This window comes from Glycine soja, chromosome 11, assembly GCF_004193775.1.
Source record: "Glycine soja cultivar W05 chromosome 11, ASM419377v2, whole genome shotgun sequence".
In the NCBI taxonomy this organism is placed as follows: Eukaryota; Viridiplantae; Streptophyta; class Magnoliopsida; order Fabales; family Fabaceae; genus Glycine; species Glycine soja.
Window position 1 is genome coordinate 21,521,321 of NC_041012.1, and position 27,215 is coordinate 21,548,535.

The following is a 27,215-nucleotide window of genomic DNA, read 5'->3' on the forward strand; positions in this document are numbered from 1 at the left end:
ATTTGACTATTTGGAGATACAAAAATTTATTTTAAAAACTAACTTCTTCCATTAAAAACTGTTGATGATGATATACCACATAATCGATACTTGATTGTACGAATTGTTCATAGAAAACCCATGATGGTATACCACATAGTCGATACTAGATTATACGAGTTGTTCATAGTCGATGATGGTATAACACTGGAAGCTAGCTCCTTCACTAAGTTATATCCTAATATATAAACCCCTTCACATTGTGAGAGAGATGCGGCAATAAATGGAAGCTCCTTCACTCTGCCAAACTAATACGTGTACTTATTAAGGTTTGACAAAGACATAACTGCTTCTGTAATTAGGATATACTACTACTACTACTTTTGTTTTTCAAAACTAAAACGAGAATTGGCACCATAATTACCTAACATCTCAATCTCTCCCAATCCATCCCCCTTTTTCCCTCTTAAACCTCCTCTAAAAGCAAAAATAAACCAACCCCTCAACTACCTTAACCACCACCACAATCTCCCTCTCCACTCTTCCCCCGTTTGCTCACTATTTTCTCTCTCACTCACTCCTTACCCCCATTCGCCTCTCTCTTTCTCTCACAAAATGCAAAATTTCCCACCACTACAATCTCCTTCCTCAATTACCAAAATCCAAACTTTGAACAACTAAATCTTACCCTTTATCCCAAACTAACAAAACAAAATCCAACAACCCCCACTTCTAGTTCTTTCTTCCTCCAAAAACCCCACCTTTCCCCTTCAAACTCCCCCCAAAAAAACCCAAATAAAAAAAAAATCTTTGTTCTATTTTAGTTCCCATTTTCAATGTTGCAACCTTGGAACAAACCTCGTTCTTCTCCATTCTCATGTTCTTCCTTCAAAGACATTCAAACCCTCTTCTTAGATGAACCCACCACCACCAAACCCAAACCCTCTATCTTCCACCGAGTCACACTCGCCAACTCGCTCCTCCGCGCCTGGTCAACTAACCCCAAAATCTCCTCACGCGCCCACGACGAAGCCCCACGCGCCGCCCAACCACACCCTCCGCCGTCCATTCTCCGCTCGGAGCAGCGCGTGGTGGTCTACTTCACGAGCCTGCGCGTGGTCCGCGCCACGTTCGAGGACTGCAAAACGGTGCGTTCCATCTTGCGCGGGTTCCGCGTCGCGCTGGACGAGCGCGACGTGTCCATGGACTCGGGTTTCCTCTCGGAGCTCCGTCGGGTAACGGGTCACAAATCCGGTTTGACCCTGCCACGTGTCTTCATTAACGGAAGGTACGTCGGTGGGGCCGAGGAGCTGAGGTGGCTGCACGAGAGTGGCGAGCTCAAGAAGCTTGTCGAGGGCTTGCCCGCAGTGGATTCGCACCTCCGTGTGTGCCACGTGTGCGACGATCATAGGTTCGTGCTGTGCGGGGAGTGTTCCGGTGCGCGCAAGGTGTACGCGGAGAAAGGTGGGTTCAAGACGTGTACGGCTTGCAACGAGAGTGGCTTGATCAGGTGCATCTCTTGTACTTGTTGACCATGTGCACCTGCACCTTCTTTTCTCTTTCTCTCTCATGATTCATGATGATCTTTTTCTCGTCGCAGTGTGAGTGAGTGGGGACCCTAAATAATTAAAATAAAAAAAGGGAAGAAGAGAATTGAAATGTCAGCTATATCTAGAAAAGAAAATAATAACAGTTTTTTTTTCAAACATTGATATGTAGATTTTTTGGGTTATTGAGTTTTATAGTTTTATGGGTTTGTAACAAATGTGTAGGCCCAAGAGGTGTAGATGAATGGAAGTTAGTTTTCTGCCTCTGAATTGGGGATTTTTTTTAGCTAACTTAAAGGCCATGTTGGTTAACTTGTCAATTCTAACTTAATTACATTCTGTCCTTTTCCTTATCTATATATTATTTGGGTTATGTACATTTTTTACAAGATGACAATCTTTGCTGGTTAATTTTTCTCCTCGGAAGTGAATAATTGATAAACAAATGAGAAATGATTTCTAAGTTATAACCTAAGTTTGGGTTTAGATAAAGTGTGTATTTGAAATCAATGAGTGTAATGAGGTGGTATTAGAAACTAAGAATAGGTAGCACTATTGTCTGAACTTAGAATAGTGCACGAGCCACGACTATTGTCTGAACTTAAATGTTTGGATATTGATTAACTAGTTTTCTTACACATGTAATACACGGTTTTTTTTTTAAAAATTATATAAGAATGATTTATAATATAGATTTTATAGAAAAAAAATAATGTCATGTTATATTGTATCAAGGTGACCAACATATTTAAAGAAACAAAAGCAGTTTATCCAAAAAGTATCTGATAGATGGTCAACCAAAAAAAAATTAAAGACATTTGTCTCATTTCAATATAAAAATTAATTATATAAGAGTTAATTTATTTATATTAATATTAATAAAAAAATAAACGTGAATACAAAACAATCAAGAAAAAAATATTAGTCTCTTTCTTATTATAATTATGTTAAAGAACCTGAATCAAGTATATATGATATGTTCTGCAATGCATTTGTTGATATTGTGTATAAAACTATAAGATGGGTGAGCTTTGTTGTGAAGCTGCATGTGTTTGGACCTTTGGTGTGATAAAGCCCAACACTTTAGCTGGTCCTACTTCATTTAGTCTCCTTTCATCAACTAATAAAGATAAAACACATGAATGGCAAGGATTTTCCTAAAAGTGGTATGGTATTAAAAAAATTGAGAATTGACAGAAGGGCTTTGGAGCTGCCATATGTACAAATCAACTTAAAGAAATATTGATTAGCAAAATTCCATTCTTTTCTTTCCAAAATCCAATAAGGCATGATGAGATTGCGATTCGAGTGAGTTTCTTGATTCCTTAATATTCGGTTAGAAAGATTTTAAAAAAGAAACCCATGATTATTATGTATAAATTTAAATCAATCAACAAAGAAAAAAAATACAAAAATTGTAGAAGAAAACCACGAGATTCAGTTATAGTTGAAGAACTCTTTCTATAAGACTTAAAGATAGAAAACACCCTATAAGTCAAACAAACATATCCAAATCTTCTGATAAGAAAGATAAAATTAAATTCATATTACAATTATTACAACAATAAATTTAAAAGTACTAAAATCATATTAGAATTTTTTCTAAGTTATTCAAATGCTAACATAATTTAAGGTAAATTGTTCATCGGATGACTTAAGTGTTTCTTTTCATTCTTTCGTGAAAAACGTTCATCCCTATTTGTTATGTTTTATTTATACTTTACATGTTACAAAAATAAAATATTCATAAATTAGTTGAGTTGATAAATTAATTAGTTTAGTTTAGAAATAGTAAGCAAGATAAAGTAAATTATATTAAATTATTACACCACCAAACTTACAGGTAATGAAAATATAACAAAGCTTAATTTTTCTAAGTCATCAAGTTTTAAATTAGTTTTAAATTATTCATCATATGATTCAGGTGTTTCTTTTTGTTATTTTGTGAAAAATATTCATCCTGATGTGTTATTTTTTTTATAATATTTCGCATGTTACAAAAATAGAACATTCATAAATTAGTTATGTCAATACATTAATTAGTTTAGTTAAGAGATAATAAGCAAGAGAAAAGTAAGTTCATATTAAAATTACTAAACCAATAAATTTAAACGTGCTAAAATTATGATAAAACATAATTTTTATTAAGTTATTTAAATGTTAACATAATTTAAAGTAAGTTGTTCATCTCGTGAATAAGCATTTCTTTTTGTTATTTCAAGGACAATATTCATCCCTTGTTTTTTTATGCATTACATACCTAAGACATTAAGCATTTCATGATAACTTTGATGCAAGATATTTACAGACTATAGGGATAACCCATTAATTGATATCAATATTCGACGTTCTGATACACAAGATCCTCCAAAGAGGCGAGTGTAGAGCATACTAGCTGGTGAGAGTTTCAAATGATAATCATTATATAACTCAGAGTTTCAGAGAAGAAGGAATTTAGAAGAGAGTCATTTTAGTAAGAAGAGAGTATTATTCGATTCAGTGTGCCTCAACATACAGACTCATCTCCTTTATATAGGAGAGAAATCGACACTAACGTACAAAGTCTTATCCAGGGAAGGATAAGATTATTACAACAACAGATAACATAGAATTTACGTTATTACAGATAAGATAAGGCTGAGTAGACTCAAGATAAGGCAACTTCTAAACGACTGACACGTGGCACACGATGACGAGGATAGGATTGCGGTCATCCTTATCCTGAAGATTACTCTCTTTACAACACACCTATATACAAGATTTCTTCAGCAGTTACTAATCTGATCTGGTCGATAATGACAAGTTGTAATGCTGTACTTCTGACCTGGTGAGACTTCCGTATACTGGGTGATGATAATGATATCTCTTTTTGTGTAACAATTTCTCTATCAATTGAGCATTGTAGTCTTTCCAGTCTTGTTCTAATGCAAAATAGTCATCAACCAAATCTTTTACCTTTTGAAACTCAGGTTCTGGAACATAAATCTCTGTTCGGATTTGACCATCATTAGTATTCTGAGTAATTATTAACTTCATAGAGATTTGGATCTTTGGGATGAACTTGGTAGATTTGGATCCAAAGGTCAGTATGAGTAATTATTAACTTTACAGAGATGTCTTGCCAGCTGGTTGCGATAACTTTCTTCCAAGGGATATGTTTCAAAAGTTCCCTAAATTTGAGCTTCATTTCTAGACCAGAGTTGTCCTTGCTCCATAAAGTAAGGACGGTGAATAATCACAATAGAAACTAGTTCTCTTATGTGATCTTCTGAGATTTCTCTTTGTCTCTCAATGTCTAGAATTTTTTTCAGCTTCATACGCCACCATGCTATAGAGAAAACCACTCTAACATTGTCCATAAAAGATATTCATCTTTATATGGATTTGTCAAGATGTTGTATGTCATAAAAGGTTTTAGGGTGATGGGGATTGAATATTGTACTGTATTACACCAAATGACCCATATGGTTGGTTCACACAAATCCCACCCAATCTCACAGAACAGTTCAAATATACCTCCAAAGGGTATCTCAGGATCAAATATTTGTGCTGGAGTGTATTTGAATCTCATGGTTTCATGTAGAAAATGGAAGTAATGAGACTTAGCATATTCAAGGATCTGTGCAGGAGTATGGGTAATCAATCTTGGAGGGAAAACCTTAATAGTTTTGGCTGTTTCAGATAATGGTTTTACCATGAATATTAATGGGAAGGGGTGAGTGGAGGTTATCACCTTAACGGTCTTATTGTTTGGTTTGGATAAGAAATCAGGAATCAAATTATTCTTCCCTTTTATGTGTTTCACAGAAAAATCATATATGGAGAACCAATCCTTGAGCCTTAAGATTTGAGGATCTGGTGGCATCTTGTTTTTAAATTCCAAAATTTTTGGGAATGACGAATTGTCCATGTGAACCTGAAACTGGTGTCCTCTCAAATGAAAATCAAATTTCTTGATTCCATTTTTTTTTACTGCCAATGCCTCTTTTCTCAACTTCCTTGAATTGTCCACTGGCATGGCCACATTAATAATTCTTCTCTCCTTCTTGTTCTATCATGATAGCTCCCCAATAATGATAACTTGCATCAGTTTGTAATATTCTCTAACCTGTTCCAGGAATCTTCAAGGCTGGGAGATTTTGGGCAATCTTCTTGAGTTCCTTGATTATTATTATCTGTTCTTTTGACCATGGAGAAGAGTTTTTCTTCCAAAGTTTGGACAATGAACTGGTATATTAGGCTGCTATGGGGATAAAATCTCTGATATAATTTACAATTCTCAAGAATTGTTGGATCTATTTGACTGTGATATTTTCATCAGGAAAATTTAACAGCTCTTGAGCTATGTGAGGTTGAGGTTGATAAGTTTTATCTAAAATTTTGCAACAAGATCCACTATCCACAATGAGAGAACAAGTTTTATCTAAAATTTTGCATCTTGTATGAAAGATGTTCTCTCTTTAGTATGGGGATAGATCACAAGATTGACCTCCAAGGAGTCTTCTAACCATTAAGAGGTCACATTCTTCATGGGGGTAGACTTCCTCACTATACTCTTCACCCCTTACATCATCTTCACTTCCACTAGAGGATGGGCAAGAAGTAGTCTCCTCTTGACTACTATAAATATCTTGACCCCTCATGATCGTGGTTTTCTTTGTGGGGTATTGAGAGGCAATGTGACCTCTCCCAAGACATTTGAAGCATTTAATGTTGCTAGTCCTTTCTTCGGAATTAGTCTTAGGGGTGTATTTCTCTATGGTCTTACCCTTATCTTCCTAGGGTTTTGATGATGCAGCCCCCAAAATTTCATGGGCTTGGTCCTTCCTTGGATAAGAGTGAGAACCATAAGATTTTGAAGAAGACTTTCTTTTAAGTTGTTGCTCCACTCTTATACAAAGTTGGACTAGCTGATCTAGGTCCCTATATGGAAAGAGTTCAACCTTGTCCCTCACTTCTATATTAAGCCCACTAAGGAACCTAGCTATGCTTGTTCTTTCCTCTTCCCTAAGTCCAACTCTTAAAAAGAGTAGTTCCATTTGTTGTCTATATTCTTCAACACTCATACTCTCTTGTCTAAGCCTTTGGAGCTTGTCCATAAGTTCCCTTTCATAGTAGGAGGGAATGTGCCTCTTCCTAAGGGCACTCTTAAGATCATTCCAATACTCTACTGGAGGATCCCCATAAATCCTTCGTTCCCTAACAAGGGAAGTCCACCAATAGAGGGCATACCCTTGAAAGCTAAGGGTAGCCAATGGAACTTTTCTCTCTTCGCTAATATGATGGCAAACAAAAAGTTGTTCAACCTTTATTTCTCAATCTAAGTAGGCCTCAACATTATCTTTTCCATGGAAATATGGGAGGCTAATGTTAACCTCTTGAGGCCTTCTATCCTTTCCTCTTCTTTGGGAGTGATGTTTAGTATGTGAACTATGGCGCCCTCTATAATAGTCGCTAAGTTCTTCACTTAAACTCTTGCAAGAGTCATGACTACTATAAGAGACATGTTTTTCTCTTTTCATTTCTTTCATTATTTTTCTTCTTTCTTCCTCTCTTATTTTCTCTCTTGTTTTTCTTTCCACAACTTAAGGGATCTCAACTCATCTAATAACTTATACAAGGGGTCCTTAGGAGTAGAACCCTCACCATTAACACTAGATGAAGAATGAAGACTCATGTTGGTTCCTAAGTTATGGTTCTTTCTTGTTGGGGGTTTGAAAATAAAAGGTAAAAGAAACTATGGCTGAAACTAGCCAAAATAAATACTAAAAGAGGTGTGAAAGATAAGGTAAAAACTAATTGGTAAAATGCAAGCTATCTAGGAGGTTTGACAATGGAGGGTAAAGGAAATAAGCTATGAAAGTAAGCAAGAAATTAAAGTGCAAGAAATACAAACTAGGCGGATCTTAAGAGTGTTTGGATGACCTCATTTAAGGTTCCCAACAAAACATTCACTATCCTAAGGAAAAATTACCTAAAATTATTACATACAAATGGAAGTAGGGTGACTTATTGGAGGCTCCCAACTTACTTCCAATGAAAGACCTTTTTGTTACAAAATTTGAAAGCAAAACAAATTGTCAATTACAAAATTACAAAAAAAAGTCCTCAATTGTGGTGGCTATTCTCTCTTTGGTGTTTCACTCAATTTGGAGTGCTTCTTAGTCCAATAGCTCTTAAGGTGGTTGGCCCCTTGCTTCTTGACTCAAATTCTTCCAAGGTATGATACCAATCCTCCTTTCCAATTCCTTATATGGTAACTCACAAGCAAGGAAACAAAGAGACAAGCAATAACCAAAGACAAAAAAAAAATGAAATGAAAGCTAAACCAATAGAGTTTTAACAAGAAAAATTTTCTAGGATTATTCAACAATTAAAGCAATGAAAAACACACAAAAGCAAGCTAGGACTCAAAGAGAAACCTAGAGTGGCTCTAGAGTAGAGTAGAAAAACTAAAAGAAAAGACTCAAGAAACCTCTAGTTTTGACACTTATTTTCACAATAATTTTCAATTGAAATTTTAGAACTAGGATTGGTATAAAATAGGCACCAATTATAGAACAAATTTTGAGCCAAAACAACAAGCACACTTCACTTTCACTTTTTTTTTTCCTAGACACTGATTTTTTAGCCAACTTGTGTGATTTTTTTCCCTTTAATCCAAATCACTTGGTTCTGTTTTCATAATTTTGGTCCAGATGTCTAGAAAATTCAGTAAAAATTTCAGCTCAAAACACGTAGTGACCAATTTCCAGTAATTTATACAAGTTCGTATGTTCAAGCTGCCAACACCAGCGATTTCAACCTAGAAATCAAAAGTAATGTTTATGTTGCTTAAGGCTTGGATAGTTACAATTTGTGTTTGTTTACGTTCAATTGTCTTGAATAACACAATTCAAGAGAGCTTAAGACTTATTTTGATTCACAAATCCAGTCACAACTCAGCACCACAACTCAATTTCATCATAGACATCATGTAGGAAACTTAGAAAAAAAAAGAGTTCAACAAGTCTACTTCTAGGAATTGATTTAGAACATGTTATGAACTAAATAACATGCATGAATTAGACTCAAAATTCAAAAGATAGGCTAAGAATGACAAGAATATATGAACAAATGTATCTAGAATTCAATAAACAAAATAAAAATTCAACACAAACTTAGAACATAATGTGACAATTACTATGACTAAACATGACTCTAAGACAACATGGATTAAGTGATTTACACTTAGATTTTTATATTTTTTTTTCTAATCGATATTTTGGAAGAAAATTTAGATCTAAAGGTTCAGCACAAAAATATTATGAATGAAAAATGATAAAACCTAAAATCAACACAAAAACATAATTCAAGAGTAGATCTACAAAATTTGAACCATAGAAGTACAAGAACAAGTATAGATCTAAGATTTAATCGGTTTATTTTTTTTAATCTAATCTTAACAGCACCAAACCACAAGATAATTGAGGATATACATGGAGAATAAGATGAAGAACAAGGAATTAAAGAGAATTCATTGAACAAAAAGATAGAGGAAGCAAAAGAACATCACCTAGATGAAGATGCTCTTGATACCACATGATGTAAGCTCCATTGGAGCTTGTAGGCCTAGGATCTTCTTCATCAATGGATTCCTTTGCTTCTTGGAAGATGAATATCAGCGGAATGGAGAAGGAAGAGAGGGAGGAGATGCCACTTCAAGGAGAAGATGAGTCTTGAAGATGCTCACCACCATAGGAGGCCATGGACAAGAGCTTGGAGGAAGAAGGAGATGAATGAAGGGAGAGAAAGAGAAGGGCACGAAATTTTGTGTTTTAAAAGAGCTTTGAAATCTGAAGTTTAATTTTCAAATGATCAAAGTTGAAAAATACACACACATGACCTCTATTTATAGCCTAAGTGTCACACAAAATTGGAGAGAAATTTGAATCAATTCAAATTTCACTTGAATTTGAAATTGAATTTGTGGAGCCAAATTTTGGAGCCAAAATTTCACTAATTATGCTTAGTGAATTTCAGTTATGGTTCAGCCCACTAATCCAGGATCAATTTCAAGATTCTCCACTAATTGTGCTTAGGTGTCATGATGCATGTAAAACATGAATGACATGCACAAAATGTGACTATATGATGTGACAATGAGGTGTAGTAAGCAAATGCTCACCCCCCCTCTAAAATTTAATTGGATTGGGCTTTTACCAATTCAATTAAATTTATTTCCAAACACACATTTCAAATATTCACTTAGTGCATGTGAAATTACAAAATTACCCCTAATACAAAAACTACTCTAGGTGCCCTAAAATACAAGGGCTGAAAAATTCTATATTTCTAGGGTACCCTACCTACATTATGGAGCCCTAAATACAAGGACCAAATATAATGACATCCGAATCTAATATGTACAAAGATAATTGGACCCAACCTTGGCCCATGCGCTACGAAATCTACCCTAAGGTTCATGAGAACCTTATAGCCTTCTTCAGCAGCTCTAGCCCAATTCTCTTGGAGCCTCTTGCTCATGGCTCTAGTGACTGGTCCCTTCCTAGGGACGATTGCATCAGTTTTATACCGGTCTTCTGGTTTTAGGCCAAGTTGACAAAAACCTGATTTTAAATCAAACTTTGAAAATAAGTTTGATTCCCTGATCAAGGTTGGGAGAAATGAGGCGTTTGGGATTGGAAACTTATCATCTTTGAGAAAATGATTGAGAGGCTTATAGTCAATGATTAACCTTTTCTTTCCCCTTAATTTTCAGCTCTTTTTTCTACGTAAAAAGCTTGGCATGCCCAATTTGACTGGGTTGGGTCAATCAAACCTTGCCTCAGCAGATCTTAGCATTCTTGTCTGGCTACTTGTAGATCTAAAGGTGTCATCCCTGGATGGGTTGCTTTTGTTGGATTGATATCTTCATTTAATCAGAATGGTAGATCAACAAAGTATTCTTTGTTTTTCCATAAAGGATATGGATGGTTGAAATCTTCATGACTGTCTGCGCATAGGGAGGAAATCTTTTCTTTAAACTCTCCAACTTCTGGCGGGGCTTCTGCTAAAGAGAAAAACCTTGTAATTTCTGAAAAAGGCTTGAATTCTTTTTTGAATTTGATCCAGTAGAATGTATTTGGAGTTTATCGGCAGCAATATAGACATCCATTCCTATGAGGAGGTCTCTGTGAGACAATTTGTTTCCAATGACTTTGGTCCAGATGATACAATCAGGAAAAAAAAAAACTTGATGCCTATTGGAGTATGTGTTATTAAGTCAGTTTTGAAAAATTTCCCATCAGCTACTACAAAATAAGCTACTTCATTTTTCCAATATTCTTGTGGAAGACTATCTGGATCCATCATCGTCCTTTGAGCTCCAGTGTCTATGAAAGTAATAATTTTGATAGGTTTTTTAAACTTTTTTTGTCAATACTTGAATTTCAACACATGGTTGAGGAATCGCTGGCTTGATAGATTGTTCTTCTTGTATAGAGAAGATGAGGATTGGAGAAGCTGGAGATTCTTCGTCTGAAGAATCTGTCTGATTTAAGGCAAATTCAGTCTCCTTATCTAGTTCACTCTTTTCAGAATACATGGATTCTATATCATCATATTCATCGATTTGAAGATGAGAGATTAGTCTGATGGCTTTTTGTGACTTTTTAGGACAATTTTTTGCAAAATGTCCTGTCTGGTTGCAAATGAAACATCTTTGTCCCCTGGATTTTCCTTTCCTCCCGCTTTTCCTAAAAAACTTCAACGGCCTTCTTTTCCCGTTGGTGTCAGTTTGTAAAACTTTCTTTTTCTTTGGTGAGCAATGGAAAGTCTTCTCGCTGCATTTGATCTCCAAGTAAGGCATTTTGCATGTTCTGATATACTTGGCTTTTCTATTCATGATATCGGAGAAATACTGGTGTTGTCTACATAATTTGTCAACGACCTCCTGAGTGAATTGATGGATTTGTCCCATAGACATCGTAGAAAATCCATTTGGGCGACCGCTACCATCTTGTTCAATTCTGGTTGTATTTCTTCTGGTAATGAAGCTACATATGTATTCTTGAGGCTAGAATCATTGAGACCGTTGAGAAGATAAAATATCTGATTCATTCTTTGGAAATGTCTGTCCAAATATTTTATTTTTAAAGAACAACACCTCGTTTCAAAGAATTCTTGCCTGATCTTTCTTTCAATGATCATTCCTTCTCCAATAAATTCTTGATGGAGAGTTCCTAGAATAGCTGCAGTAGATCCCAATTCATGGAACTGGTTTTGACGCACAACTCCTAGATTGTGATACCATTCCTTTAATGTTCCCGTCATCCGACAACAAAATTCTTTAGTTACTTTGTAAGGATATGCATCTTTCATGAATCTTGTATCGAGCCATGCTCCCACCTCGATGAGTTTTTTTCTCCATTCTCTTGGGGGAGTATCATAAGGGTAAACCAAGGTCTTGCATTTGGCTTGGAGGATGAACCCTTTGAGATCATTGGTTCTTCTTCTACGGGAGAATCATAGACTGGTTAGTCTGTGGAGCGGGCCATCAAGATGTTTGAGATGTCCATGTATCCAACCTCTTATTCCTCGTTAGAATAAGATTTTTCTGCTTCGGTTGAAGATTCTTTAGATTGTTCCTTAGATTCGTCCGATTCTGTTCTAGTTTCATCAGATTCTTCTGAGGTTTATAGCTTGTGTTGAATTGATAACTAGGAATAGGGATCTTGAGAATCTTGAAATTCATGGGGATCTTTCTTTAGAGTTTCTCCTAATCTTGTGGGAGATTCGACTGAACTCTTGGGAAGAGATATTAATTTTGTGGATTCTCCCTATGGAGGGTCTGGTTTTTTCTTATAAGCCGAGGCTATGAGCAAAGACCAAGACGGGCTAGCTTTGGAAAAAAAGTATTATGGAGGGTTTGGGAATGGAGAATAAAAAGTAGGAGAAGGAGGGGTAAAAAGGAATAAGGATCTAAGACAACCCTCTGTTTTTTTCTATCATCTTTGATTCTATGTATCGATCCAGATCCTGGACTTGAGCTATAAGCCTCTTTATTTTCCTTTCTTTGGCATCAGAAGCTGTTTCGAAAGTGGTCTTTCTCCATTCTTCTTCAAGGCGAGAAATTTCCTTGGAAAGTTGATGGTATTATTTCTTCATCCTTTTAGACAGATACTATAACTTTTCATCATTTATGTTCACTTAAGTACATATCTTGTCAATCTTCTCATCTATCTCTTTTTCAAGAGCTGATTCTAGGCTCTGGCATTATCTGTCTCCCAGTTTAACACTTCTTCGGCTTGGCTTGGGCTTTTGAGCTTCCTCTCTGGCCCTACTTCCATAGGAATTATGTAAGGCTTGGTTGAAACTTTTGTCACTGGGTCTGTTTTTCTGTCAAGAGATGGAAACTTTTGATCATAGGATGTGGAAGAAAACATCATGCAAGGTATATGTGCCTCAGGGATCTTCAAATATGGATGATTTCAACCTAGAATTTCTGTCATCCTTTTCTCCTTCCAAAAAGGGTCTTGTGGATATTTCTTCCTTATCCCCATCCACTGTCCATTTTCAGGGTCACTCCTCCTTTGTGGTGGTGGAGGTGGTTTATAGGGCCTTGGCTCTGGCTTCCATCTGTCTTCATCATCATAATCTGTATCTTCATTTGTGTCTCCATCATGGTCATCACAGGAACAGTCTGAATCACAGGAGATCACATAAGAGAACTAGGTTCTATTGTGATTATTCACTATCCTTACTTTATGGAGCAAGGACAACTCTGATCTAGAAATGAAGCTCAAATTTGGGGAGCTTTTGAAGCATATCCCTTGGAAGAAAGTTATTGCAACTAGCTGGCAAGACATCTCTGTGAAGTTAATAATTACTCATACAGACCTTTGAATCCAAATCTACCAAGTTCATCCCAAAGGCCAAGGGATAGTTATCCTACTGATTGGATAATACTTCAGAATACTAATGATGGTCAAATCTGAACAAAGATTTATGTTCTAGAACTTGAGTTTCAAAAGGTGGAAGATTTGGTTGATGACTATTCTGCATTAGAATAAGACTGGAAAGACTACAATGCTCAATTAATGGGCTTGTAACCACGACCTTCAAGAAACTAGATGAAGCCAATAGTAGCAACTCTTTAGAGGTTTTTCATTCTTTAATGATAAGACCTAAAGTTAAAGAAGACAACAGGATGCCGATATTTGTCAAGGCAAATCGAAGTGTAATATATTCAGATAAAGTAAATAGACACTTTATTTGGGAAGTTGCTCCCAAAATGTGTGATTCAGACTGTTCCTGTGATGATCATGATGGAGACACAAATGAAGATACAGATGATGATGATGAAGACAGATGAAAGCCAGAGCCAAGGCCTTGTAAACCAGCTCCACCACCACAAAGGAGGAGTGACCCTGAAAATGGACCGTGGATGGGATAAAGAAGAAATATCCACAAGACCCTTCTTGGAAGGAGAAAAGGATGACAAAAATTCTAGGTTGGAATCATCCACCTTTGAAGATCCCTGAGGTACCTATACCTTGCATGATGTTTTCTTCCACATCCTATGATCAAGAGTTTCCATCTATTGACAGAAAAACAGACCTAGGGACAAAAGTTTCAACCAAGCCTTACATAATTTCTACGGAAGTAGGGTCAGAGGGGAAGCTTAAAAGCCCTAGCCAAGCCGAAGAAGTCTTAAACTGGCAGACAGATAATGCTAGAGCCCAGAATAATCTCTTGAAAAAGATAAATGAGAAGATTGACAAGATATGTACTAAAGTGAGCACAAATGATGAAAATTTACCGTATCTGTCTAAAAGGATGGAGAAACAACACCATCAACTTTCCAAGGAAATTTCTCGCCTTGAAGAAGAATGGAGAAAGACCACTTTCGAAGCAACTTCTGATGCTAAAGAAAAGGAAATAAAGAGGCTTAAAGCTCAAGTTCAGGATCTGGATCGATACATAGAATCAAAGATGATAGAAAAATAGAGTGTTGTCTTAGATCCTTATTCCTTTTTAACCCCTCATTCTCCTACTTTCTATTCTCCATTCCCAAACCCTCCAGACTACTTTTTTCCCAAAGCTAGCCCGTCTTGGTCTTTGCCCACAGCCTCGACTTATAAGAAAAAACCAGAACCTCCAAAGGGAGAATCCACAAAATTAAAGTCGAATCTCCCACAAGATTAGGAGAAACTCTAAAGATAGATCCCCATGACTTTCAAGATTCTCAATATCCCTACTCCCAGTTATCAATTCAACACAAGCTATAAACCTCAGAAGAATCTGATGAAACTAGAACAGAATCTTCGACAGAAGTAGAAAAATCTTATTCTGTTAACGAAGAAGAGGTTAGATACATGGACATCTCAAACATCTTGATGGCCCACTCCACAGAAGAACCATTCTATGATTCTCCTGTAGAAGAAGAACCAGTTATCTCAAAGGGTTCATCCTCCAAGTCAAATGCAAGACCTTGGTTTACCCTTGATGATACTCCCCCAAGAGAATGGAGAAAAAAACTCATCGAGATGGGAGCATGGCTCGATACAAAATTCATGAAAGATGCAGATCCTTACAAAGTAATTGAAGAATTTTGTTGTCGGATGAGAGGAACATTAAAGGAATGGTATCACAATCTAGGAACTGTGCGTCAAGACGAGTTCCATGAATTGGGATCTATTGTAGCTGTTCTAGGAACTCTCCATCAAGAATTTATTGGAGAAGGAAAGATCATTGAAAGAAAGATCAGGCAAGAATTCTTTGAAATGATGGGCTGTTCTTTAAAAATAAAAGATTTGGACAGACACTTCCAAAGAATGAATAAGAGATTTTATCTTCTCAACGGTCTCAATGATCCTAACCTCAAGAATACATATGTAGCTTCATTACCAGAAGAAATACAACCAGAATTGAACAAGATGGTAGCGGCCGCCAAAATGGATTTTTCTACGATGTCTATGGGACAAATCCAACAATTCACTCAGGAGGTCGTTGACAAATTATGTAGACAACACCAATACACCAGTATTTCTCCAATACCATGAACAGAAAAGCCAAGTATAGCAGAGCATGCAAAAGGCCTTATTTGGAGATCAAATGCAGAGAGAAGACTTAACATTGCTCACCAAAGAAAAAGAAAGTCTTACAAGCTGACACCAAGGGGAAAAGAAGGCCATTGAAGTTTTTTATGAAAAGTCGGAGGAAAGGAAAATCCAGGGAACAAAGATGTTTCATTTGCAATCAGACAGGACATTTTGCAAAAAATTGTCCTAAGAAGTCACAACAAGCATTCAGACTAATCTCTCATCTTCAAATAGGTGAATATGATAATATAGAATCCATGTATTCTGAAAAGAGTGAACTAGATGAAGAGACTGAATTTGCCTTGAATCAGACAAATTCTTCTGACGAAGAATCTCCAGCTTCTCTAATCCCCATCTTCTATATACAAGAAGAACAGTCTATCATGCCAGCGATTCTTCAACCATGTGTTGAAATTCAAGTATTGAAAATTTTTTTTAAAAAACTTATCAAAGTTATTGCTTTCATAGACACTGGAGCTCAAAGGACGATGATGGATCCAAATATTCTTCCACAAGATTATTGGAAAAAATGAAGTAGCTTATTTTGTAGCAGCTGATGGGAAAGTTTTCAGAACTGACTTAGTAACACATGCTCCAGTAGGCATCAAGTTGTTTCGTTATAGTATCATCTAGACCAAAGTCATTGGAAGCAAATTGCCTGATATAGACCTCCTCATAGGAATGGATGTCTATAATGCTGCCGATAAACTCCAAATACATTTTATCGGGATCAAATTCGAAAGAGAGTTTAAACAAAAGAAGTTGGAGAGTTTAAAGAAAAGATTTCCTCCCTATGCGCAGACAGTCATGAAGATTTCAACCATCCATATCCTTTATGGAAAAACAAAGAATACTTTGTTGATCTACCATTCAGATTAAATGAAGATATCAATCCAACAAAAGCAACCCATCCAGGGATGACACCTTTAGATCTACAAGCAGCTAGACAAGAATGCTAAGATCTACTAAGGCAAGGTCTGATTGAGCCAACCGAGTCAAATTGGGCATGCCAAGCTTTTTACGTAGAAAAAAGAGCTGAAAATTAAGGGGAAAGAAAAGGTTAATCATTTACTATAAGCCTCTCAATCATTTTCTCAAAGATGATAAGTTTCCAATCCCAAACGCCTCATTTCTCCCAACCTTGATCAGAGAATCAAACTTATTTTCAAAGTTTGATTTAAAATCAGGTTTTTGTCAACTTGGCCTAAAACCAGAAGATCGGTATAAAACTGATGCAATCGTCCCTAGGAAGGGACCAGTCACTAGAGCCATGAGCAAGAGGCTCCAAGAGAATTGGGCTAGAGCTGCTGAAGAAGGCTATAAGGTTCTCATGAACCTTAGGGTAGATTTCGTAGCGCATGGGCCAAGGTTGGGTCCAATTATCTTTGTACATATTAGATTTGGATGTCATTATATTTGGTCCTTGTATTTAGGGCTCCATAATGTAGGTAGGGTACCCTAGAAATATAGGATTTTTTAGCCCTTGTATTTTAGGGCACCTTGAGTAGTTTTTGTATTAGGGGTAGTTTTGTAATTTCATATGCACTAAGTGAATATTTGATGTGTGTGTTGGGAAATAAATTTAATTGAATTGGTAGAAGCCCAATCCAATTAAATTTTAGAGGGGGAGGTGAGCATTTACTTACTACACCCCATTGTCACATCATATAGTCACACTTTGTGCACGTCATTCATGCTTTACATGCCTCATGACACCTAAGCACAATTAGTGGAGAATCTTGGAATTGATCTTGGATTAGTGGGCTGAACCATGACTGAAATTCACGAATCATAATTAGTGAAATTTTGGCTCCAAAATTTGGCTCCACAAATTTAATTTCAAATTCAAGTGAAATTTGAATTGATTCAAATTTCCCTCCAATTTTGTGTGACACTTAGACTATAAATAAAGGTCATGTGTGTGTATTTTTTCAACTTTGATCATTTGAAAATTAAACTTCAGATTTTAGAGCTCTTTTAGAGTTCAAAATTTCGTGCTCTTCTCTTCCTCTCCCTTCATTCATCTCCTTTTTCCTCCAACCTCTTATTCATGGCCTCCTATGGTGGTGAGCTTCTTCTAGACTCATCTTCTCCTTGAAAGTGACATCTCCTCTCTCTCTTCCTTCTCCATTCCACTGCCATTCATCTTTCAAGAAGAAAAGGAATCCATTGATGAAGAAGATCCTAGGCCTACAAGCTCCAATGGAGCTTACATCATGTGGTATCAAGAGCATCTTCATTTAAGTGATGTTCTTTTGCTTCCTCTATCTTTTTGTTCAGTGAATTCTCTTTAATTCCTTGTTCTTCATCTTATTCTCCATGTATATCCTCCATTGAGTTGTGGTTTGGTGCTGTTAAGAGTAGATTCAAAAAAAAAATAAACCGATTAAATCTTAGATCTACACTTATTCTTGTATTTCTATGGTTCAAATTTTGTAGATCTACTCTTGAATCATGTTTTTGTGTTGATTTTAGGTTCTATCATTTTTCATTCATAATATTCTTGTGCTGAACCTTTAGATCTAAATTTTCTTCCAAAATATTGATTAGAAAAAAAAAATACAAAAATCTAAGTGTAAATCACTTAATCCATGTTGTCTTAGAGTCATGTTTAGTCATAGTAATTGTCACATTATGTTCTAAGTTTGTGTTACATTTTTATTTTGTTTATTGAATTCTAGATACATTTGTTCATGTATTCTTGTCATTCTTAGCCTATCTTTTGAATTTTGAGTCTAATTCATGCATGTTATTTAGTTCATAACATGTTCTAAATCAATTCATAGAAGTAGACTTGTTGAACTCTTTTTTTTTTTTTCTAAGTTTCCTACATGATGCCTATGATGAAGTTGAGTTGTGGTGCTGAGTTGTGGCTAGATTTTTGAATCAAAATAAGTCTTAAGCTCTCTTGAATGGCGTTATTCAAGATAATTGAGCGTAAGCAAACACAAATTGTAACTATCCAAGCCTTAAGCAACATAAACACTACTCTTGATTTCTAGGTTGAAATCGCTGGTGTTGGCAGCTTGAACATACGAAGTTGTATAAATTACTAGGAATTGGTCACTACGTGTTTTGAGCTGAAATTTTTACTAAATTTTCTAGACATCTGGACCAAAATTATGAAAACAGAACCAAGCGATTTGGATTAAAGGAAGAAAAAAGAAAAATCACACAAGTTGGCTGAAAAATCAGTGTTCCGAAAAAAAAGTGAAAGGGAAGTGTGCTTGTTGTTTTGGCTCAAAATTTGTTTTATAATTGGTGCCTATTTTATACCAATCCTAGTTCTGAAATTTCAATTGAAAATTATTGTGAAAACAAGTGCCAAAACTAGAGGTTTCTTGAGTCTTTTTTTTTTAGTTTTTCTACTCTACTCTAGAGCCATTCAAGGTTTCTCTTTGAGTCCTAGCTTGCTTTTGTGTGCTTTTCATTGATTTAATTGTTGAATAATCCTAGAAAATTTTTCTTGTTAAAACTCTATTGGTTTAGCTTTCATTTCATTTTTTTTTGTCTTTGGTTATTGCTTGTCTCTTTGTTTCCTTGCTTGTGAGTTACCATATAGGGAATTGGAAAGGAGGATTAGTTTCATACCTTGGAAGAATTTGAGTCAAGAAGCAAAAGGCTAACCACCTTAAGAGCTATTGGACTAAGAAGCACTCCAAATTGAGTGAAATATCAAAGAGAGAATAGCCACCACAATTGAGGACTTTTTTTTTTTTTTTAATTTTGTAATTGACAATTTGCTTTGCTTTCAAATTTTGTAACAAAAAAGCCTTTTCGTTGAAAGTAAGTTGGGAGCCTCCAATAGGTCACCCTACTTCCATTTGTGTGTAATAAATTTAGGTAATTTTTCCTTAGGATAGTGGGTGCAAAAAGCAAAGGGGAAAAGAAAGTCTTACTTGGAGATCAAATGCAGAGAGAAGACTCGCAATTGCTTACCAAAGAAAAAGAAAGTCTTACAAGCTGACACCAAGGGGAAAAGAAGGTCATTGAAGTTTTTTAGGAAAATCTAGAGGAAAGGAAAATCCAAGGGACAAAGATGTTTCATTTGCAACCAGACAGGACATTATGCAAAAAATTGTCCTAAGAAGTCACAAAAAGCCATCAAACTAATCTCTCAACTTCAAATCGGTGAATATGATGATATAAAATCCATGTATTCTGAAAAGAGTGAACTAGATGAGAAGACTGAATTTGCCTTAAATCAGAGAGATTCTTGTGACAAAGAATCTCCAGCTTCTCCAATCCCCATCTTCTCTATACAAGAAGAACAATCTATCAGGCCAACGATTCCTCAACCATGTGTTGAAATTCAAGTATTGGCAAAAAAGTTTGAAAAACCTATCAAAGTTATTGCTTTCATAGACACTGGAGCTCAAAGGACGACGATGGATACATATATTCTTCCACAAGAATATTGGAAAAATGAGGTAGCTTATTTTGTAGAAGCTGATGGGAAAGTTTTCAGAACTGACTTAGTAACACATGCTCCAATAGTCACATCAAGTTTTTTCCTGATAGTATCATCTGGACCAAAGTCATTGGAAGCAAATTGCCTGATAGAGACCTCCTCATAGGAATGGATGTTTATACTGCTGCCGATAAACTCCAAATACATTCTATCGAGATCAAATTTGAAAGAGAATTCAAGTCCTTTTTCAGAAATTACAAGGCTTTTCTCTTTAGCAGAAGCCCCGCCAGAAGTTGGAGAGTTTAAACAAAAGATTTCCTCCCTATGCGCAGACAGTCATGAAGATTTCAACCATCCATATCCTTTATGGAAAAACAAAGAATACTTTGTTGATCTACCATTCAGATTAAATGAAGATATCAATCCAACAAAAGCAACCCATCCAGGGATGACACCTTTAGATCTACAAGCAGCTAGACAAGAATGCAAAGATCTGCTGAGGCAATGTCTGATTGAGCCAACCCAGTCAAACTGAGCATGCCAAGCTTTTTACGTAGAAAAAAGAGCTGAAAAATTAAGTCCAAGCCTTTTGTATTCCAAATGCTCAGTATCAATGGGCAGTCCTACCTTTTAGTCTAAAAGTAGCACCCTCTCTCTTCCAGAAAGCCATGACCAAAATCTTTGAACCTATTCTAGAAAACACTCTTGTCTACATAGATGACATCCTCCTTTTCTCAAAAGATATTGCCTCTCATAAAAAATTGTTGCATCAATTCTTTGAGATAGCCAACCAGCATGGGATCATGCTCTCAGAAAAAAAAGATTCAGCTTGCTGAATCCCTAATTGATTTCTTAGGGATGCATTTTTCCCAGGGTACTTATCAGCCTTAGTCTCACATAGCTCAAGAGCTGTTAAATTTTCCTGATGAAAATCTCATAGTCAATTAGATCCAACAATTATTGGGAATTGTAAATTATATCAGAGATTTTATCCCCAAACTTTTGAACAAAAACTCTTCTCCATGGTTAGAAGAACAGACGATAGCAGTCAAGGAACTCAAGAAGATTGCCCAAAATCCCCTAGCCTTGAAGATTCCTGGAATAGGCTAGAGGATATTACAAACTGATGCAAGTGATCATTATTGGGGAGCTATCATGATAAAACAAGGAGAGAAGAATTATTACTGTGGTCATGCGAGTGGACAATTCAAGGAAGCTGAGAAACATTATCATACTACATTCAAAGAGGCATTGGTGGTAAAAAATGGAATCAAGAAATTTGATTTTCATTTGAGAGGACACCAGTTTCAGGTTCACATGGACAATTCGTCATTTCGAAAAATTTTGGAATTTAAAAACAAGATGCCATCAGATCCTTAAATCTTAAGGCTCAAGGATTGGTTCTCCATATATGATTTTTCTGTGAAACACATAAAAGGGAAGAATAATTTGATTCCTGATTTCTTATCCAGACCAAACAACAAGACCGTTAAGGTGATAACTTCCACTTACTCCTTCCCATTGATATTCATGGTAAAACCATTATCTGAAACAACCAAAACTGTTAAGGTTTTCTCTCCAGGATTGATTCCCCATACTCCTGCACAGATCCTTGAATATGCTAAGTCTCATTACTTTCATTTTCTGCATAAAACCATGAGATTCAAATACACTCCATCACAAATATTTGACCCTGAGATACCCTTTGGAGGTATATTTGAATTGTTCTGTGAGATTGGGTGGGATTTGTGTGAACCAACCATATGGGCCATTTGGTGTAATATAGTACAATATTCAATCCCCATCGCCCTAAAACCTTTGATGACATACAACATCTTGACAGATCCATATAAAGATGAATATCTTTTATGGACAATGTTAGACAACTCTGATTTAGAAAATAAAGCTCAAATTTGGGGAACTTTTGAAGCATATCCCTTGGAAGAAAGTTATCGCAACTAGCTGGCAAGACATCTTTGTGAAGTTAATAATTACTCATACACTAGTTCTTGCATTTCTATGGTTCAAATTCTATAGATCTACACTTGAATCATGTTTTTGTGTTGATTTTAGGTTCTATCATTTTTCATTCATAATCTTCTTGTGTTGAACCTTTAGATCTAAATTTTCTTCCAAAATATTGATTAGAAAAAAAAAATCTAAGTGTAAATCACTTAATCCATGTTGTCTTAGAGTCATGTTTAGTCATAATAATTGTCACATGTTCTAAGTTTGTGTTGAATTTTTATTTTGTTGATTGAATTCTAGATACATTTGTTCATGTATTCTTGTCATTCTTAGCCTATCTTTTGAATTTTGAGTCTAATTCATGCATGTTATTTAGTTCATAACATGTTCTAAATCAATTCCTAGAAGTAGTCTTGTTGTTGAACTTTTTTTTTTGTTTTCTAAGTTTCTTACATGAGCATAAGCAATGAGCAAGAGGAAAGGACCAGTCACTAGAGCCATGAGCAAGAGGCTCCAAGAGGATTGGGCTAGAGCTGCAGAAGAAGGCCCTAGGGTTCTCATGAACCTTAGGGTAGATTTCATAGCGTATGGGCCAAGGTTGGGTCCAATTATCTTTGTACATATTAGATTTGGATGTCATTATATTTGGTCCTTGTATTTAGGGCTCCATACTGTAGGTAGAGTATCCTAGAAATATAGAATTTTTTAGCCCTTGTATTTTAGGGCACCTAGAGTAGTTTTGTGTGTAGTTTTGTAATTTCATATGCACTAAGTGAATATTTGATGTGTGTGTTGGGAAATAAATTTAATTGAATTGGTAGAAGCCCAATCCAATTAAATTTTAGAGGGGGAGGTGAGCATTTGCTTACTACACCCCATTGCCACATCATATAGTCACACTTTGTGCACGTCATTCATGCTTTACACGCCTCATGACACCTAAGCACAATTAGTGGAGAATCTTGGAATTGATCTTGGATTAGTGGGCTGAACCATAACTGAAATTCACTAATCATAATTAGTGAAATTTTGGCTCCACAAATTTAATTTCAAATTCAAGTGAAATTTGAATTGAAATTCAAATTTCTCTCCAATTTTGTGTGACACTTAGGCTATAAATAGAGGTTATGTGTGTGCATTTTTTCAACTTTGATCATTTGAGAATTAAACTTCAAAGTTTAGACTTCTTTAGAGGCACTAAATTTCGTGCTCTTCTCTTCCTCTCCCTCCATTCATCTTCTTCTACCTTCAAGCTCTTATCCATGACATCCTATGGTGGTAAGCTTATTCTAGACTCATCTTCTACTTGAAGTGGCGTCTCCATTCATCTTTCTGCTTCTTCATTCTGCTGCAATCAGACCTCAAGAAGCAAATGAATCCATTGATGAAGAAGATCCAAGGCATACAAGCTCCACATGGAGCTATATCACAAGGAGAACCACACGGTGGGCGGAAAGAATCCCGGTGAGGCACAAAGTTTTTGGGGCCAAATGACCCGATAATGAATTGAAACTGATTTGGGCTGGGTTAGGGTCAGGGTTCTTTGGCGGGTCGGGTGTCGGGTCGTTGGGGTCTATATGAGGCCAAGGAGTGTCTTCGTCCTCCATGATGAGTAGAAAAGCCCTAGAGGCGCAGCGATGCCCTCGATGGAACTTTTCGTTGCAATTGAAACATAACCCACGCTTACGATGTGAGGTTATCTCTTCCTGGGTCAAGCATTTCATTGTAGGGAGCAGTGGCCGAGGAGGGGAGGGAAAAAGAGGTAGGAGCTGAGTAGGGTGAGGTGGAGGGGTAAGGATGGGTGGGGGTTGAGGTCACGGTGGTGGTGGTCTATGGTCCAAAAGCTTTTCCTCCAGGAGGCGCGTGAGGCCGGCGGCCTGAACCAGAGTTAGAGGTTGGTGAGCCTGGACTTCGCAGTGGATCTCCAGCGTCAGGCCAGAGATGAAGCAACTTAACAGGAAGGGTGGTGTTAGTCGGTGAATACGACTAACTTTTGTGTATAAAACTGGTGTAAATTGTATCAAACTCTTCCAATTTATGGTTATTTTGTAGTGTTAAAAGTTTTTTTAGTTAAAGATAGGTAATAAATACTTAGTAATTCTGTTTTGTGTGTTTAATAATCATTTTCTCTCAATTTTAGGTTAATTAGGCAAGTTTTGAAAAGCTATTTTTCACCTTCTCGCTAAGCCAATCCACTGGCTTAGTGAGTGTCCGCTAAGCACAACACCCATTGGCTAAGCGCTAGGAAGAATCTGGAAGAAGATGAGCTGTATAGGTTTGCTAAGCGCACCACTTCATCTCACTAAGCGCACCGCTTCAGTCCATCCGCTAAGCGAGAAAGGCACGCGCTAAGCCGAAATTCACCAATGTGCGCTAAGCGAAATAGTAGGAAATAGTAACAAATTGGAGGGGGGGGGGGGTTGTTTGCTTTTGTAAATTAAATAGCGAGTAAAATTGAATTAGAAAAATATCAGAATTAAAATACGTTGCTTCCCCTTAATTCACAAGCAAGTCTCTTATCCTAGGTTGCGAGAATTTATCCTTTATCAGTTTAACCACTTAATCCAACCCTAAATTAAATTACTAAGCGAAATTTAACATAAGGCATTTATTATGTGATTAAGCAACACATACACCAATTACTCATAAACGATCATTAAGCATGAACGTTAATTAAGCGCAGAGACAATTAATCAAGCACTAAGCATGTATGAATTATTAGCAATAAATTTAGAGTAATTAGTGAAGAGGAGAAACTGAACAGAATTTAACAGTAATAATAGAACCTCAAAGAGAACTGCGCTTGATCCTCAAGAGAAAGCAACGCTGGGGACTTAGCCTTCAATTAATCAATAGAGAACGAAATTATAGATTGAAGAACGAAATTTTATTGCTAAAATGAAAAGTAAAAACTTGAATTGCAAAACGAAAAAGTGTCTAAAAGAAGAAAAGCCTAAAACTCAAAACGAAAATAGGAGAGAAAGAAGAGAAGAGAAGAGAGAAAAACCTAAACTAGAACCTTGGTGCTGTTATATAGTTCTCAGCCCCAAAGCTTACAAATCTGTTTTAAGTCCAAGCCCATAAATAAAATAAAATCTAGACAAGATAACATAAGATTTGATAAAATAAAATCTAGATGAAATAAAATCTAGATAAGATAAGATAAGATCTAGATGAAATAATATCTAGATTAGATAAAATCTAGATAAGAAGATTTTATAAAATTATTTGCTCTCTTCAAGTCCAAGCCCAATTTCGGATTCAATCTCAATTGCTTATAATTCTCTTGAAATTAAATTAAAAATACAAAATTAGTCCAATTGGCCCAAATGATAAAATTGCATAATTAATTTGACAATTAAGGCTAATCAGTAATTAAAATGGTGACAAAAAGGGTTAAGAAATAGGAGAAAATGATGACACATCAGCGGTCCAGAATTGCGCTAAGCACACGAGCACGAACAAGGCCACCTATTTAAGCCTGAAATCAGATTTTGTGAAGGGAGTTTTGGGCTACAATTCAGAGCTTTGCATGTCTAGAGATTCTAGAGAGAGAAAGGTCCAAGTTTCAGAGAGTTTTGAGAGATTTTGCTGTGTGAAGATCTGCAGAGACTAGAGCTTGAAGCAGGAGCCGTTCTGAGAGCTTGAGATGAGTTTGTGAGTGATTGTGAGATCCTAGAGGTGAAGGAGACATCCTCACCACTTGTATTTTTGCAATCTTTCATCTTGTTCTTCTCTTTGTTGTAAAGAAGGCTTCCTGGTTATGGAAAGCTAAATCCTCTGTTGGATCTTCCCTGTAGGTACCTGATGTAAATATATTTTTATCTATTTAATGATGTTTTGTGTGTTCTTTGTGCTATCTGCTTTTCACTCCAATATGCCTTTATCTTGATCACGTAGATGCATGCTTTGTTAGGGTCATTCAACAGTGAAAACTGGTCTGATTCTAAAGTCCTTGATAGTACAGGGCTAAGTTGTCGTACTATCACGAGGAATCGGGGTTTGATAATTTAGTTGTGTGTGTGTGTCTTAATGCGGTCCTGGTTGAGTTTAGTCCAACAAGAGGAATCTGTGGACGATGCTTGATTAGGATTAGGCTAAGCTATCATGAGGAATCAGGGTTTAGTATCTCAGGAGACACCATAGGAACACATAAGCATTATTAGATACAAAATATCTTTTTAGCATCAGGCACCAATTAGGAAGGCCAACGTGTTTTCTACTTGTTTTTACACATCATTTCTCTTGCATAATTTTCATTTTTGCACAGATAGTGTATATACTTGTTCATATTCATACTTATCTTTACACACTAGACACCTATTTGCTGAAATAGCTTACCAAATAACACAAGTTCCCTAAGAGTTCGATACTCGGTTCTTAACGTTTTATACTACTTGTGCGATCCGGTGCACTTTCCGGAAGCGAACAAGTTTTTGGCGCTGTTGCCGGGGAACTTCTTTTTATTTAGGAAGTTAGTTCGTTTTTAGGTGTCTATTCTTTATTTGTTATTCTTTGATTGTTTTATGTGAATATTTGTTCTTAATTCCTATTTGTCTTCTCTTATTGAACTGGATAACCGTTGTTCTGTTAGTATTGTATATGCAAAAATCTCCCACAGGCAATTTAGTTCCTCTGGACTTAAAAATTGAAGCTACATTGCGAAGGAATAGGGCCGAGAGGATAAGGAAACTTCTGCAAGACAGGACAGTTGCATCCACTACTCAATTGCCTGAAACAGTTAGCATGGAAGACGAGCAACACCAAAAGATCACCCTTGAGGATTATTCAAGCAGCTTAGTACCGCAATTCTTTACTAGCATTGCACATCCTGAAGTGCAAGCTCACAACATCAACTACCCACGTTCTTTAATTCATTTAATATAGGGGAATTTATTCAAAGGATTACCTAATGAAGACCCCTATGCACATTTGGCAACATTCATTGAAATATGCAACACTGTTAAGATTGCCGGTGTGCCAGATGAAGCTATTAGACTCAACCTATTCTCATTCTCATTGGCAGGAGAGGCCAAAAGGTGGCTTCACTCATTTAAGGGTAATAGTCTAAAAACCTAGGAAGAAGTTATTGAAAAGTTCCTAAAGAAATACTTCCCAGAGTCCAAGACTGCGGAAGGGAAAGCTGCAATCTCTTTATTTCATCAGTTCCTTGATGAATCTCTGAGTGAAGCATTGGAGAGGTTCAGAGGTTTATTGAGAAGAACT

At 36.3% G+C, this 27,215-nt stretch overlaps 1 protein-coding gene across 3 annotated transcripts; it reads left to right on the forward strand.

Moving 5' to 3' along the window:
* Positions 1-244: 244 nt before the first annotated feature.
* On the forward strand, positions 245-22,553 carry LOC114373783 (uncharacterized protein At5g39865-like). 3 transcript variants are annotated; one of them, XM_028331326.1, is made up of 2 exons: positions 245-1,489; positions 22,435-22,553. In XM_028331326.1, exons 1-2 carry the CDS (start codon positions 816-818, stop codon positions 22,457-22,459), a joined length of 699 nt encoding a protein of 232 aa, XP_028187127.1. In that variant the 5' UTR covers positions 245-815; the 3' UTR covers positions 22,460-22,553. The 3 variants fall into 3 exon arrangements, with proteins under 3 accessions (XP_028187127.1, XP_028187129.1, XP_028187128.1); XM_028331328.1 differs by lacking the exon at positions 22,435-22,553 and adding an exon at positions 4,153-5,498 and having other exon boundaries at positions 246-1,489; XM_028331327.1 differs by lacking the exon at positions 22,435-22,553 and having other exon boundaries at positions 247-1,905.
* The last annotated feature ends 4,662 nt before the right edge of the window (positions 22,554-27,215 follow it).